Below are 15,557 nucleotides of genomic sequence, written 5' to 3'. Positions count from 1 at the left end.
CCTGGGGCCCACAGCCATAGCACAGCCGGGAGGGCATTTGCCTTTCACCCGGCCAACCTAGGTTCAATCCCCGGCATCCATAGGTCCCCTGAGCCTGCCAGGAGTGATTCCTGAGTGCAGAGCTAGGAGGAAAGCCTGAGCACTGCTGGATGTGGCCTCAAACCAAACCAGGCCCAAAGGGAAAGAAGAGGGCAATAGGGTAGCTGTGAGCTGAGCTGCTCAGAAACTGCCAGGGGTGTCCAGTGGACAGCAGTTGCAGGTTGGACACTGGCAGGAGCAACCCCCAAACTTAGAGTGGTGAGGTGTGCTAGGTGTGACCTCCCTCCAAAAACAAACTTCCGTAAGTGAAGAAGGCTGATTCCATCTGCACTGGAGCTCCTGCACCGAAGAGAGAGTGTTGGGGGAACAGTCTAGAAAGAGCTAGAAAGTCGTGAGGAACTGGCCAGACAAATTCACAGTCATGATGGTTGGTTATCGGGCACTGAGCAAGCTCAGAGGTGAAACCTAACTCCGGGAGCAGAGTAAGGAACAAATGTTCCAGCCCCCTAGTAACCACCCCCAGGTGACACTCCCCCAAATTACAGGGGCATATGTGCAGGCATGGACGCAAGCCAACCTATATGTCAAGTTTCGCAAAAATGCTCACTCGAGACCCACAGAGCTGAGCAAGACAAGAAAAAGAAAAAGAAAGAGACAAACGCTGCATCTTCTGCTGAATGTAAAGAACTGGGAACCCCAGAAGCAGTTTGTGGGGGTGTTCTGCGGAGGAAGGGGCCGTGGGGAGAGATGTGCCTCCAGGTATCAGATGAGTGGGGGGCTTCTGGCAATTCACAGCACTGCACGGCTGTGGCTGCACCCCACAAGCAGAAATAATGTGGTGATTAGCTTAAGGGGTCACCATCAGGGGGAAGTGGGGGTTTCCGTCTCTGTCATCCATGAAAGAGAAGAGGAAAATCCAGACATGGGGTGTCCAGAAGGTTCTCCCCAAAGCAAGGAGGGGTTTGGCCTGCCCCCGAGCCATCTGCACCCCCCGACCCAAACACTCAGGTTTGAATGAAGGCTGGACTCTGCCTTCCCCAGAACTCGACTCAGAGTCTGGTGAGGGGTGTGGAAGGCCTTGGGGCTTCCTGCTGCTCCCCTCAGGAAGTGGAGACTTCCCAGAAGCTGCACCCCTTCCTTCTCCTCTAAGCCACATCACACACCCCTCATCCCAACTCCTGTCCTCCTCCTTTTTCTGTCTAGAGAAGACACACATGTTTGGGGACACAGCTCCATGCCTTCCTACATTTCCTAAGTTCACCCTGTGGGCCTGTTTCATGACTGTGTTTTTGGTAAAATCACAGATGCTCCGTGTACCCCTCCTTCCCTTGCTAAGGGCATATAGCTCGCCTCCCGCCACCAGCTGGCCCCTCACAGATGCGCAAGGACCCCGTAACTGTGGCCCCAGGGAAGCTGCTGATGTTGGGCTGGGTCCAGCTGTCCTCCCACTGCCTTCCCAAGCCCTTGGAGTCAGAGGTTGGACACACTGGGACCCCCCTTTCCCGGGTCATCCCTTTCCCCTGGCTCTGAGCCCTGTATAGTGTGAGCCCAGAACATGTGGTGGCAGCCACTGTCATGGGGGTTCGGCCAGAAGAGACCCCAAACAGCACAAAGTGATCAGGGGCCAGAAGAGCACTTCGAGGGGTGCAGGGACCACTTGTGGTTCTGATCCACAGTTGGCAGGAGTGGTGGACCAAAAGTGAGGGTTCTTGAGCCAGAAGGTGGGGGTGTCACAGGGGAAAAGTGCCAGGAGACCCTGCAGTCCCAAGGTCCAGAACAGACAGGAAAACCAGCTCCAGACAGTCAGAGATGCTGTAAGGATGTGGGGATGGGGGACCTCCCTTACACACAGCTGACCCGGGTTTGACCCCTGCACTCCAAATGGTTTCTTGGACCTGCTAGGAGCAACACCTAAGAACAGAGTCATGAAAAAGTCAGGTGTGACCCCAAAACTTTAAAAGAAAAAATGTGGGCCAGAGAGACAGCACAGTGGTAGGACCTTTGCTTTGCACACAGCTGATTCTAACACATGGTAGTTTGAATCCTGGCATCCCATATGGTCCCTTGTGCCTGCCAGGAGTGACTTCTGAGCACAGAGCCAGGAGTAACCCCTGAACGCCACTGGGTGTGACCCAAAAACAAACAAAAAAATGAAAAGAAAAGAAAAAGAAAAAATGAGGGGCTGGTGTGGTGACGCTAGCCATGAGGCCTCTGCCTTGTGCTTGCTAACCTAGGATGGATCGAAGGTTCAATCCCTCAGTGTCCCATATGGTCCCCCAAGCCAGAAGCGATTTCTGAGCGCATACCCAGGAGCAATCCCTGAGTGTCACTGGGTGTGGCCCCAAAACTAAAACCAAAAAAAAAAGACAACTGGTTTCCGAAGCGAAGCGTAGGGTCTCAGGGTGACAGGGTCTCAGCTTTGGGGCGTGATCGATGGGTCTCTACCTACAACTCTACATTCACAGTGGCACCGGCCTGGGGGTGGGAGGAAGCCCAGGTTATGGGGAGAGGAGGGAGGGATGCTGAGGGACCCGAGCACTCCTGAGTCTTTCACCCTGGGAGGTGTGTGTGTGACATTGTGAGAGAGTGTAATTGTGTATGATGCTGTATGAAGTGTGTGGTGCATGTAAGACTGTGTGGTGTGAGTCTGTGAAGTGTGTGGTGTGTGTGTAATGTGAGTGTGTGAAACTGTGACTGTGTGGTGTATGTGAGGTGGTGAGAATGTGTGTGGTGTGTCAAGTGTGTGAGGCTCTGAGAGTGTCCCCTCACTGTGAAGGGGTATTTGGGGTAGCCCACCCAGAGGAGAGGGGGTCCAAATCTTAGGGCGGGGGGTACAGACTGGTCAGACAGGTGTAGCTCAAACAGCCTGGGCCTGCCGATCCTGGGCCAACTCTGAGACTCCTGAGGGGCCTGGAGTCTCGGTCCGTCCACCTGTGCTCCTGGATGAGGCCCTCAGGGGCTGGGCCGCATTTTGGGGCTCACCTTCCAGATGCTCGCCTCCTTGCCATACACCACAGCCATGCCGCCGCTCTTGCCACCCGCCACCAGCCGCTTCTCGGAGCCACTCAGTTCCTCTAGCACAAAGCCCATGAAAGAGTTGTCCGGGGTGTGAGCTGCGATCACATAGGGGATCAGTGGGGGGGTAGGAGGGCCCCCCTCCCAGACTCTTCCAGAGCTACAGGGCAGAAGAGCCCCCTCCCAGCTATTTTCAGGTGGGGAAACTTGAGGCATGAGGCACTAAACACAGCCACACGCTTCTTCCCTGGTTGACTCAGCCCAATATCTGGCTCCTGGGGCCGAAGCGATAGCACAGTGGGAAGGGTACTTGACTTGCAGGTAGCTGACCTGGGTTCGATCCTGGCATCCCATAGGATCCCCTGAGTCCTCCAGGAGTGATTCCTGAATCCAGAGCCAGGAGTGACCCCTGAACACTGCTGGGGGTGGCCCAGAAATCAAAACCAAGTCAGTTCTGCCCCTCTTGATTCTCCCTGAAAGTGCAAGGTCAGCACTGTCCCTGCTAAATCATTGCACCAGGCCCGTCAGGGAGTGAGGGTCCTGGGGAGAGGGGTCCCCATGCTCTTCCCCAAGCCCCAGACCCCTGCACCTGCTTCTCTGTTCATCTGGGGGAGAGAGACAGACAGAGAGACACAGAGAGATCCGGATCCCAGCCCCAAGCCCTGCACCACTCCTGGGGCCACTCACGGAACATGGTCATGAACTGTTTGGGCTGAAGGTTCCAGTAGCCCCAGCTGGTGCGGTAGCCATGCAGAGTGGCGTATTCCTCATGGTTGTAGGCTGGCTCCGTCCCGAAGGTGTCAATCACCCGAATCCGGCACCTGCTCACGGGTGGGGGACCAGGGAGCCCTTCAGCCCAGCCCTTCCAGACCAGGGGTCTCTGGGGTCTCTGGGCCAGCTCTCCTTTGCCCCGTGGGGAGCTCTGCCAGCTCACAGCCGCCCTAAACCCAACCATGAGCTCCCACACCACCGTTAGCACCACCCAAAGGAGCTGGGAGAGGGGGTCCTGAACTACTGCCCCTCGGGGTACCCTGGCCGGAAGAAGTGGATGAGTGGGGTCGGAGAGATAGCATGGAGGTAAGGCATTTGCCTTTCATGCAGGACGTCATCAGTTCAAATCCCAGCGCCCCATATGGTCCCCCGTGCCTGCCAGGAGCAATTTCTGAGCCTGGAGCCAGGAATAACCCCTGAGCACTGCCGGGTGTGACCCAAAAACCACACACACACACACACACACACACAAAAAAAAAAAAGTGGATGAGTGGCTGAGCTGAGCCCCTTGGACTGATGTGGAAGGGCCAGAAATGCTCGAAGCCCCCCTCACTGGGCTCCTGCTGACCTATCGGACCTTTTCCTTTTTTTTTTTTTTTTTTTTTTTTGGTTTTTGGGCCACACCCGGCAATGCTCAGGGGTTACTCCTGGCTGTCTGCTCAGAAATAGCTCCTGGCAGGCACGGGGGACCCTATGGGCACCGGGATTCCAACCAACCACCTTTGGTCCTGGATCGGCTGCTTGCAAGGCAAACGCCGCTGTGCTATCTCTCTGGGCCCTTCCTTTTTTTTTTGAGCCCTCCATCCTATCTGCCTGGGCACCCCTGGGAGTGGGCGACCAAAGGACACCTCCAAGATCCCAGAGGACCCCCCCCATTTTTATCTAGCGTCCTTGCCCATGACCCAGAACTGCCTGAGGCCTGCAGATCAGACTGTCCCCAGAGGAGGGTGCGCCCAGAGAACCCGCATTAATAATAAAAGCAATAACGCGGCCTGTCACCTTTTTCTAATAAAATCATGCGGGATAGTCAGTGAGGCTGGCACAAAGGTAATATATAGCGGGGCTTGCAGTGTAAAATGAAACCTTGGATGCGGCTGGCTACAGAGACGGGGTGGGGGTGTCCAGTCACCCCAGCAGGGGTCACAACTGAGACGGGCCATGCCACCCTCTGGGGCCCTTGTATGATGAGAAAGGTGGGGGCGAGAGTGGGCAGTGCCCGCTCCAGAAGGCAGTGACAGCCAGAGCATGAGGAGGAACACGGGGTGGGGGGCTGCGTGTCCCCCCTCCCAATGTCCCCACCCATGTCCCTCCCCACTCACCGGTACTTCTTGAAGGACAGTCCCATGTGCTGTCGCATCTGCTGTAGGCCGTGGTAGTCGGTGTAGATGAGGTCGAAGGGCAGGGGCACGGTGAGCGGGCAGTTCCCCCGGCCTGGCGGCACCCCTAAGTTACTGAGAGAGGGGTCCTTCAGGGCCTGAGCTCCAGGAAACACCCCTGGCTTCCCACCTGTGCACCCGAGTTTCTGGAACCCAGGAGAAGCACCTAGGGAGGAGCCTCTCTGGGATGGGAGGTGGCCGTACAGAGCATGAGAGGGGGAGTCTGAGATGTCCGGGACTGTCCCCTCTCCCCACTTCCAGGGGGACACAGAGCCTCCTGTCCACTTATCTTCTCAGCCAGGAAGAGCCCCCAAGTCCCTACCCCAGAGGCTGCACCTGAGCCCGGCTGGACGGCCCCCTGGACAACCCATAGGCCAACCCATGAGGTCCTGTGTGGGACCAGACAGGGGTGTTGAGTGCCCAGGCCCCTCGGGGGATCTGGGGAGGTCCTGGAGGCCTTGTCCACCCTGCCCAGTCCACAAATTCTCCCAGGCCCTCCGGCACTTGGGGACCAGAAGGGCTGACAGGCCCATTTGTGCATAGGGCAGGGCTTGTGCCTTTTCTCCATCACCTGGAGTGCAGGGCAAAGGGAAGCCCACCATTACTCCTTCCGACCACAGGGTCCTTGCTCCGCCCCCAGAGGCCACGCCCACTGATAACCACACCCACAGACAGCCACGCGCAGAACCAGCCTCCCCTGGATGCTCCGCCCACAAGCCACATATCCCAGATGCTCCATCCACAAATAACCCAGCCTATAACAACCACGCCCACAAGGAGCCACGCCCCACCAGCCGCGCCCACAAGGAGCCCAGCCTATAAGTTACCTGACTGCCATGCCCCGCCCAACAAGACGCCCCACCCACCACAGGCCCCGCCCACGAATTACCACGCCCACTCCCAGCGCCAAAGCCCTGCAGCATCTCCCAGGTCTGCTAGGAAATTTCTTGCTCCCCATGGACTGAAACCCTCTCTCCAGCCTCAGCTCAGACTCCGGAGCCATCAGCTTTCCTGAGTCTGAAGGACCTAATGAGAGGGATGTGCCTGCTCAGCTCATGGTCGCAAGCCTGTCCTCCTCCGTCCAACCCTGGCCTGCCTGGCACCGGCACCCTCTCCCCCAGGGCCCGGATCCTGGGCATGAAGGGTATAGGAGGGTGGGTAACCTCTGGCAGGCCCTCCTGCCTAGCAGCAGACTTGGGCCCACCAAGGTCTACCACTATTGTCTCCTGAGATCCTCCCAGGTCCCTGAAGCTGGGGTGGGGACCTCGCAGAGGGAAGAAGCCACCCAAAGCAGAGGAAGGCTCTTCTGGCCATGCACTGGGCAGAGTCCAAAGGAAACACAGGGCTGGAGTTCCAACCCCTACCAGAGACTCAGGGCTCTCCCACAGTGGGCCTGTCTGGAGATTGATCGATCCCCACTTCCCCCTGCACAGAGCTGAGCTGTCACCTCCAGTGAGTGGGGGCAGGGTGCTGCGGAGTGAGGGACACCCCACAGATCTCTCTGCTGCTCCCACCTGCCTTGTACCCATCTTACATACAGTTCATTTCTTTTTGGTTTTGGGGCCACACCCAGCGGCGCTCAGGGTTCCTCCTGGCAAGTCAGGGGACCCTATGGGACGTTGAAGATTGAACCTGGGTTGGCCACATTCAAAGCAAACTCCCTCCCCTTTGTGCTGTCGCTCAGCCCTCCCCAGCCCATTTCTATGACAAATGTCTTCTCCCCACTCAGAGGTCACACCCTCCTTCCAGCCTTGCACCCCCTTTCTCCACTCTGTCCCCTTCTCCATGGCCGGCATCGCTTCAACTCTGTGGTCTTCTAGCACTACCCTTTCTCAGGGCTCAGCCCTCGAGCCCTGTCCCGCCTTTCTGCAATCCAAGAGCCAGATAGGAAGCAGGGCCAGCCTAAGCCCTGGGCTCCCATTGGGACACTGCCTGTTCCCATACCCAACATCTTTCTGTGTGCCCCAATTCTTTTTTACTTGTTTGTTTTTGGGCCACAACTGGCAGCCCTCAGGGGTTACTCCCGGCTCTGCACTCAGAAATCGCTCCTGGCAGGCTTAGGGAACCATATGGGATGATGGAGATTGAATTGAACCCGAGTCCATCCCAGGTTTGGGGTTGGCCATGTGCAAGGCAAACGCTTTCCTGCCATGCTATCTCTCTGGCCTCTGTATGCCCCAGTTGTTTTCTTTCTTGGTTTTTGTGTCACACCCGGCAGCACTCAGGGATTACTCCTGGCTCTATTCTCAGAAATCGCTCCTGGCAGGTTTGGGGGACCATATGGGATGCTGGGATTTGAACCACCGTCCTTCTGCATGCAAGGCAAACACACTACCTCCATGCTATCTCTCTGGCCCTGTATGCCCCAGTTCTGAGTTGGCCACAGCAGCGTGGTCAAGGCTGTTGAGTTAGTCCCAATCAGACCTGCACCCTAAAAAGGTTTTGATGGATGGCTAAGCTGTAGGAGTGGGAAATACTCTGTGTGTGTATGTGTGTGTGTGTGTGTTGTGTGTCCCCAAACTGGCGACCCAGCTTAGGGGACCCTCCTTGGCGTTGTCTGGCTCTCTAAAACAAGCCACACACACAAGAGCCGCAGGCTGGGTGGCTGTTTCCGTGCAGGCTGGGAGCTCAGCCTTCCTTCTCGGCCTTATCTCAACATCCCCTCTCGAGCCATCATTTGCCAGTTAAGTCAACTAATTTTCTACTAAACCCAATTTCACTCATGGATGGAGGGAGAGCTCCGTAATTTTTCCTCATGCCATGTACTATTAATGATGCTTGAAATTATGCAAATAAAATTGATGAGCACAGTCGAATCAGAGCCGGCAGGAGCTGCCAGCTGAGCTCTGAAGGGCCCTGCAGTAGAGGGGGGCCCCTCACAGCCGCCCCGTTTCCTTCATGTCCATGTCCCTGCCATGCACATTCCCTTTCACTCCCCGCTTCTGCCTGAAGCTGGGGGGCACCTGGTCCCCACATGTCCCCAGGCTCACCCCAGAAGCTTCTTGAGGCTGCCAAGCCAATGGGGGAGCCCTGAGTCTCTCCAGAGAGATCAGTGAAGGTGTCAGTATTTGGGGTGCAGAGTAGCAGCCCCGAGTCTTGCCTGGTTGCCCAAATATCTGTGGGTACATCTGAGAGTGAGTGTGGATATTTGTACAAGCATGGGGCTCCCCCATGGGCACCCACACATGGGTCACTGCTCTAGAAGGGGACACGGTTCGGTCTCCAACACCCAACATGTGGGACTGGAGAGATAGCATGGAGGTAAGGCGTTTGCCTTTCATGCAGAAGGTCATTGGCTCAAATCCAGGCATCCCATATGGTCCCCCGAGCCTGCCAGGAGTGATTTCTGAGCCTGGAACCAGGAGTAACTCCTGAGTGTTGCCGGGTGTGACCCCCCCCCAAAAACCAAAAAAAAAAAAAGACCCCACATGCCCCTCCGAATTCAGGTGAACTTCCCTCCTGTTAACTGTTTTCTTTTTTGTTTTTGGGCCACACCCAGTGATGCTCAGGGATACTCCTGGCTATGTGCTCAGAAATCACTCCTGGTTTGGGGGACCATATGGGACGCTGGAGGATTGAACTGTGGTCCATCCTAGTTAGTGCATGCAAGGCAAATGCCCTACCGCTTGTGCCACCGCTACACACACACACACAACACACACACACACACACACACATACACAACCCTGTTGACTACTTTCAAAGGAACCTGGAGAGGATTGGATGGTCTGGCCCCCAGGCGGAAGCCATGCTCTGTCAGCCCCCCAAGAGGCCGTTTCTAGGGCTGGAGAGATAACACAGTGGTAGGGCGTTTGCTTTGCATACAGCCAATCCAGGATAGACGGTGGTTCAAATCCTAGAATCCTATATGGTCCCCTGTGCCTGCCAGGATTGATTTATAAGTGCAGAGCAAGGAGTAACGCCTAATGCCTCCTGGTGTGCCCCCCCCAAAAAAATGCCGTTTCTCTTCCTGATGCCAGGTCAGAACTTGTGCACGCAGGGAACCCAGACTCAGACCTCTGCTGTGCCTGAAGGTGGCCAGCCACCTGTTGTTGCAGATTACATCCCAAGTTCAGAATGGGAATTTAGGGGCTCAGGGGGATGTCAATGAGTTGGAGCGAGGCATGGCAGACACAGGGGTTCAATTCTTGGCATTGCAACACTGATTTAATGTGTGAAAGCAAGGGCTGGAGTGATAGCACAGCGGAGAGGGCGTTGGCCTTGCACACAGCCAACCAGGGTTCGATACCTAGAATCCCATAGCCGCCCCCAAGTGCTCCCAAGTGATTGCTGAGCTCAGAGTCAGAAGTAACCCCTGAGCGTCACCAGATGTGACCAAAACAAAATAAAAAAATCAGCGAGTGACTGAACATGGAGAGAAGGTGTTGGGGGGAGAAGGGTCTGCTAGGCCTGAGGACTCCGAGCTTTAAGCAAGTGCCTCCAGTGCCTATGCTGAAATCTTGACTACAACGGAGGCTGCATGTATACGGGGCACTGGCTGAGACCCCCCTGAAGAGCTCACTGCCTGGCTAGTGTGGATATCTGAGCAGAGGTGACCAAGCATACACACAGAGTCTGCAGGTTCCCAGCTGCTGGGGCGGGCAGGGAATAAAAGGCCCCTGTAGGTGGGGTTTGCAGGTGCAAAAATATGGCTAAGGAGAGTAAGGAGAGTCCACACTTTGTCTGAACCTTCTAAGGGCACGGGGAGGGGGTGTCTGGGCAGAGGTCAGCTGACATCTCCCAATACAGATATACACACACACACCACAGCCGATACGATTCAGTGCAAACTTGGTTGCAGGAAACTGGTTTGTTGTTGTTGTTTTGGGGTCCCACCTGATAGTGCTCAGGAATCACTCTTTTTTGGGGAGGTCACACCCAGCAGCTCTCAGGGGTTACTCTTGGCTCAGAAATCACTCCTGGCAGGCTCGGGGGACCATATGGGATGCCGGGATTTGAACCACCGTCCTTCTGAATACAAGGCAAATGCCCTACCTCCATGCTATCTCTCCAGCCCCAGAAATCACTCTTCATAGGGCTCAGGGTAAGGGGAACCACATGTGTGTGCCGGGCATCAAGACCAAATCTGGGTCAGCTACAGCCTAAGTTTCTTTCTTTCATCCTGTTTGTTTGTTTGTTTTGGGGGGCACACTAGTGGTACTCAGGAGTTTCTGCACTCAGGAATCACTCCTGGCAGGCTCAGGAACTCTGGGATGTTGAGGATCGACCCCAGGTCAGCTACATGATGCAAGACAAATGCTCTCCCCACTGTACTATCACTCTGCCCCCAACTCTTTCATCCTTTGAACTTATCTAAAATTGTAGTTGGTGGCAGATTTGGAAAAAGCTCCTTCCAGAACTGTAGCCTGAGGGGACCAAGAGTGACCCTTCTATCCCAGCTTATTTCCTGGCTCAGCCCTGCTCTCCCCAGGACCCATACCCTGGGCCTTTCCATTTGGAGAGCTGTACCATATCCCTGGGTCTGCAGGAGGCAGGTCGGGAGGGGAGCACTGGTGGGAAGTTGGGGACACAGGGGAGTTGTATGGAGCTATGGGTATGTACACAGATAAGTACACATGGTCATGTATAAAAACATTCCTGCCTGCATACATGAACACATATGGATAGGTGCTGTGTAGGGGCCGGAGAGATAGCATGGAGGTAAGGGCATTTGCCTTGCATGCAGAAGAATGGTGGTTTGAATCCCGGCATCCCATATGGTCCCCCGAGCCTGCCAGGAGTGACTTCTGAGTGTAGAGCCAGGAGTAACAAAAACAAAACGTGTGCTGTGTAGTGCTGTATTTGCATGTGTGTACATGGATGAGATTAGGCACAGGAATGCACACATAGGGAGGTGGCAGAAGGGGCACTTCCTAACCTCTAGAAGACAGTGACCTTGGGGCCAGAATGGTAGCACAAGCAGCAGGGCGTCTGCCTTGCACATGCTAGCCTGGGACAGACTGCGGTTCTATCCCCCCAGCGTCCCATGTGGTCCCCCAAGCCAGGAGTGATTTCTGGGCAGGAGTAACCCCTGAGCGTCACCGAGTGTGGCCCAAAAACCAAAAAAAGAAAAAAGAAAGAAAACAAAGACAATGACCTGTATTCTGAATCAGTGAGGGAGCTGCCCGACACACCCTGCAGGGGGCGACACTGAGCAGACCCAGCTGCCACCTGCCCAAAGACAGGAACTGTGAAACTGAAGAAATGAAGCCTCTGGTACTGGGATAAGTAGGTACCAGGGAGCTCCTGGGCCACCCCAGGAGAGCTCAGAAGGCATTGTGGAATCATAGTAAGCTGGGCTGGATGTAGATGTTACTGACCCCTGTACTGTTGGCCTGGCCTCAGAAACACTCTTAGATGGGCCAGAGTGGTAGCACAGTGGTGGGGTGTTTCCCTTGCATAAAGCTGACCCAGGATGGATGTGGGTTTGATCCCCGGCATCCCATATGACCCCCAAGCCAGGAGCGATTTTTGAGCGCAGAGACAGGAGTAACCCCTGAACACCACTGGGTGTGACCCAGGGGGGAAAAAAAGAAAAAAAGAAACACTTGGAACCAGACCAAATTGCAGGCACCCCTTGGGCGAGGGTTCTTGAGACATAGCTCAAGTCAGGGTGAGCCTTGGGAGGCAGAGTTCCTGGGCTCTCAGACTCACCTGTATTACGTGTCTCTTCTCACAAAATAAAGAGAATAAGAAAATATTCTGACTGGAGAGACAGTACAATAGAAAGGTGCTTGCTTTGCGACAAGCTGACCCCAATTCAATCCCTGGCACTGCATCGGGTCCCCTGAACAGAGTCAGAAGTTAGAACTAAACACTGCAGTGTTTGTCCCCCCCAAAAAAACCAAAACGACAACAGAAGGGCCACGTCCCATACCCAGGGCCATGTCAGCTTCACAGATTCAGGACTAATATCAGAGATAAGCAAATCTAGCTGCTAACCTTCACGGTTTACTGAGCTGAGAATGCTGGGATACCCTCAGGAGGGGAGAGGTACAAGGCCCAAGGCCCACCTGGCAGTATCCACACCCCACAGTCACCACCATTCAAATGGCCCAACTTCACTGCTTCACGATCATTCTCTGCAGAGACACCAAACCATTAAAAATTCCAGGCACATAAAAAAGTAAAAATTCAGGGCCATAGAGATAGCATGGAGGTAAGGCATTTGCCTTTCATGCAGAAGGTCATCGGTTTGAATCCTGGCGTCCCATATGGTCCCCCATGCCTGCCAGGAGCAATTTCTGAGCCTGGAGCCAGGAATAACCCCTGAGTACTGCCGGGTGTGACCCAAAAACCACACACACACACACACACACACACACACACACACACACACACACAAATAAATTCCAGGCACATGGGGTGGAGAGATAGAATGGATGTAGGGCATTTGCCTTGCATGCAGACGGGTGTGACCTGAAAACCAAAATAAATAAATAAATATTCCAGGCACACAGGGTTTGAGGGCTGAGAACTGAGGCCTTTTCTGAGTGGGGGTGGGCAGCCTCCCCTAACCCTGGAACTTCCTGGAACTAGTATAGCTACAGTCACATCCCACAGCAGCCGCCATCTCAGCCTATTGGCCCAGTCTCACAGACCCTGGAGTTCCTAGAACTTGATCATATACGACACCCCCAGATTACTCACTACTGACAGCCCAGAGAAATGCAGCAAATTCGATGGGGAAGCCGCACTGAAGCCAGCTAAGCTCAATAATATACATAAAAACAACTCGGAAGGCTTAACTAGCAACAAACAGCTCAGAAAATCCTCAGACAACGACCTAGTGACCCCAGAGTGAGATAGAACAATTTTCACGCATTTTCTTTTCCTGAAGTAGTTTCCGGTAATTCCATGGACCATTTAGTTGTAACAAGCAATACGAAATAAATTATTTTGTGCTGCGAAAGGAGGAGGACAAGCTTGGGGATGGGTTGGAAACAGAAAAATGGTGGAGAGAATGTTACACCGGTGGTGAGATTAGTGTTGACACATGGAATGCCAGAAACAACTGCTTCTATGACAAACAACATTGTAAATAGACCACCAGCGTCTTTGAAGTAATTTTAAAAGGTAATAAAGAGTGGGGGTGATAAAAAAAAAAAGGTAATAAAGAAAAATGAAGGAGGGGCCGGAGAGATAGCATGGAGGTAAGGCGTTTGCCTTTCATGCAGAAGGTCATCGGTTCGAATCCCGGCGTCCCATATGGTCCCCCGTGCCTGCCAGGAGCAATTTCTGAGCATGGAGCCAGGAGTAACCCCTGAGCACTGCCGGGTGTGACCCAAAAACCACAAAAAAAAAAAAAAGAAAAATGAAGGAAAATGGTATGTATTTCTATGTCTCACAGAGCAGTAAGGAATAAATAATAATGTGGTGGCTGCATGAGTGGTAGGTATACTGAGGAGGGTGATTGAGTTGTAAGCAGCAACCTGAGTTCGAATTCCGGCATCCCATATGGTCCCCTGAGCCTGTCAGGAGCGATTTCTGAGCACAGAGTCAGGAGTAACCTATAGGCACCGACAAGTGGAGCTCCCCCAAAACAAAACAAAAGCATAAACGCTGGGAAGTCAGAGCGATACTACAGCAGCTGGAGCATTTTCCTTGCACACAGCCAACCTGGGTTCCATCTCCAGTATCCCACAGGGACCTCAAGCCCACCAGGAAAAATGTCTGAGTGCAGAGCCAGGAGTAACCCTTGATCATCGCCCCAAGTGGCCCCCAATCCAAAAAAATAAATAAACAATGAGAGAGAGTTAGCAACGCTAGAGCATTTTTCCTGCATGTGTGAGAGAGGCCTTGGGTTTGATCCCCAGAAGTGCAAAAAACGCACCAACCAACCAAAACACACCCAAAGCAAATAAACCCATCACACAAACCCAGTTCTCCCTCCAGGGACACCAGCCCCCTCTTCCTTCATCATGGGTGGGCAGAGAAGCCAAGCAAGAGGTCAGGAGGGGCACAGGCCACTCCCTGGCCTATTTCCGGTCCCAGAGGACCCCTGGAAGAAGGGCGGGGGGCTGAGAGAAGCTGAGCGGGATGTCAGGGTGACAGGCTCAATTCTCAGAGCCAATATTTGTCAGCCCAGAGCAAACACCAGCCTGGCTGCTGGGCTACAGGCTGCTGGATGGGTCTGTTGGAGCACCGCTGTGCAAATATGCTCTGGGCAGTGCAAACACAGCGGGGGGAGGGGGAGGAAGGCAGAGGGGGGAGGGACAGAAGGGGAGGAATTGGAGGAGGGGGGAGAAGAAGAAGGGGAAGGGAGGGAGAGGAGAGGAAGGAAGAGGGGAGGGGCAATGAGGAGGGAGGAAAGGAGGAGGAAGGGGAGGGGAAGAAGGAGGAGAGGGGAGGAGGGGAAGAAGAGGGAAGAGAGAGGGAGGAGAGGAGAGGGGAAGAGGGGAGGGGAGGATGGAAGACGGTAGGGGTGATGAGAAGGGAGGAAAGGCGGAGAAAGGGGAGGGGAATAGGGAGAGGAGGGAAGGAGGGGGAGAAGAGGGAAGAGGGAAGGAGAGAAGAGGAAGAAAGAGGGGAAGAGGGAAGGGGAAGATGGAAGACAGGAGGGGTGATGAGAAGGGAGGAAAGGAGGAGGGAGGGGAGGAGAAGGAGGAGAGGGAAGGAGAGGGAGAAGAGGAAAGACGGAGGGAGGAGGAGAAGGGGAAGGGGAGGAGAAAAGAGAGGAGGGGAGAGAGGGAGAAGGGAGAGGAGGAGGGTGTAGGCAGGAGGGGAAGGGTCAAGAAGGAGGGGGGGTTGTGGGTTCCTTCTGGAGGTCCCAGAAGTCCCCTGAGGAGGACTGGATCGGGGGTCCTTGTGGATGCCCCCCCCACTCACCTCTGCAGCTCTTTCACTGACACGGTGATGTGTAGCCCATGGCCCAACACGTAGAGCGCTGCCAGGATGTCTGCCCACTGCACCATCTCCCCCAGGGGTCCGCCCTTGAGCACCCGGGGGCTGAACACGTCCCCAGACTCCTCTGTCAGGAAGCCGATGTGCACAAGGATCTGGGGACACAGAGGAGGGTCAGTGGGAGACTTTGAGGGAGCCCCGACCACTCCCTGCAGAGTGGCCAGCAGTGGGGTGCTGGATCATAGGCCAGCAAACGCCCCAGAGAGCAGCATAGACCTTCATTGGATGGATGGTGGGAAGGGGGCGAGGCAGGATGCTGCAGACAGACATATGGACGCTTGGATGGATAGATGGATGGGAAAATGGAGAGGAACAGAGGAGGGGGAGATGTTAGCAGGTGAATAGGTGAGGATGGACAGACAGAGGGTGGGGATGGACAGACATCTCTCGGCGACTAGGTGGATGGACAGATGGATGGACAGTGTGGCTCAAAGGGTAGGTACATGGCGGACC

At 54.7% G+C, this 15,557-nt stretch overlaps 1 protein-coding gene across 1 annotated transcript in view; it reads right to left on the bottom strand.

The window, feature by feature from the left end:
- Positions 1-15,557, bottom strand: part of MGAT5B (alpha-1,6-mannosylglycoprotein 6-beta-N-acetylglucosaminyltransferase B) — a 41,248-nt gene that overhangs the window by 12,850 nt on the left and 12,841 nt on the right. The window contains 4 exon segments of the mRNA XM_049776143.1: positions 3,022-3,152; positions 3,742-3,875; positions 5,145-5,276; positions 15,030-15,199. Of these exon segments, the coding sequence (XP_049632100.1) occupies positions 3,022-3,152; positions 3,742-3,875; positions 5,145-5,276; positions 15,030-15,199 (567 nt within the window).

This window comes from Suncus etruscus, chromosome 1 (genome assembly GCF_024139225.1).
Source record: "Suncus etruscus isolate mSunEtr1 chromosome 1, mSunEtr1.pri.cur, whole genome shotgun sequence".
NCBI classification, from domain to species: domain Eukaryota; kingdom Metazoa; phylum Chordata; class Mammalia; order Eulipotyphla; family Soricidae; genus Suncus; species Suncus etruscus.
The sequence above is the reverse complement of the archived record's forward strand: the minus strand, read 5'-3'. Positions and strand labels throughout refer to the sequence as shown.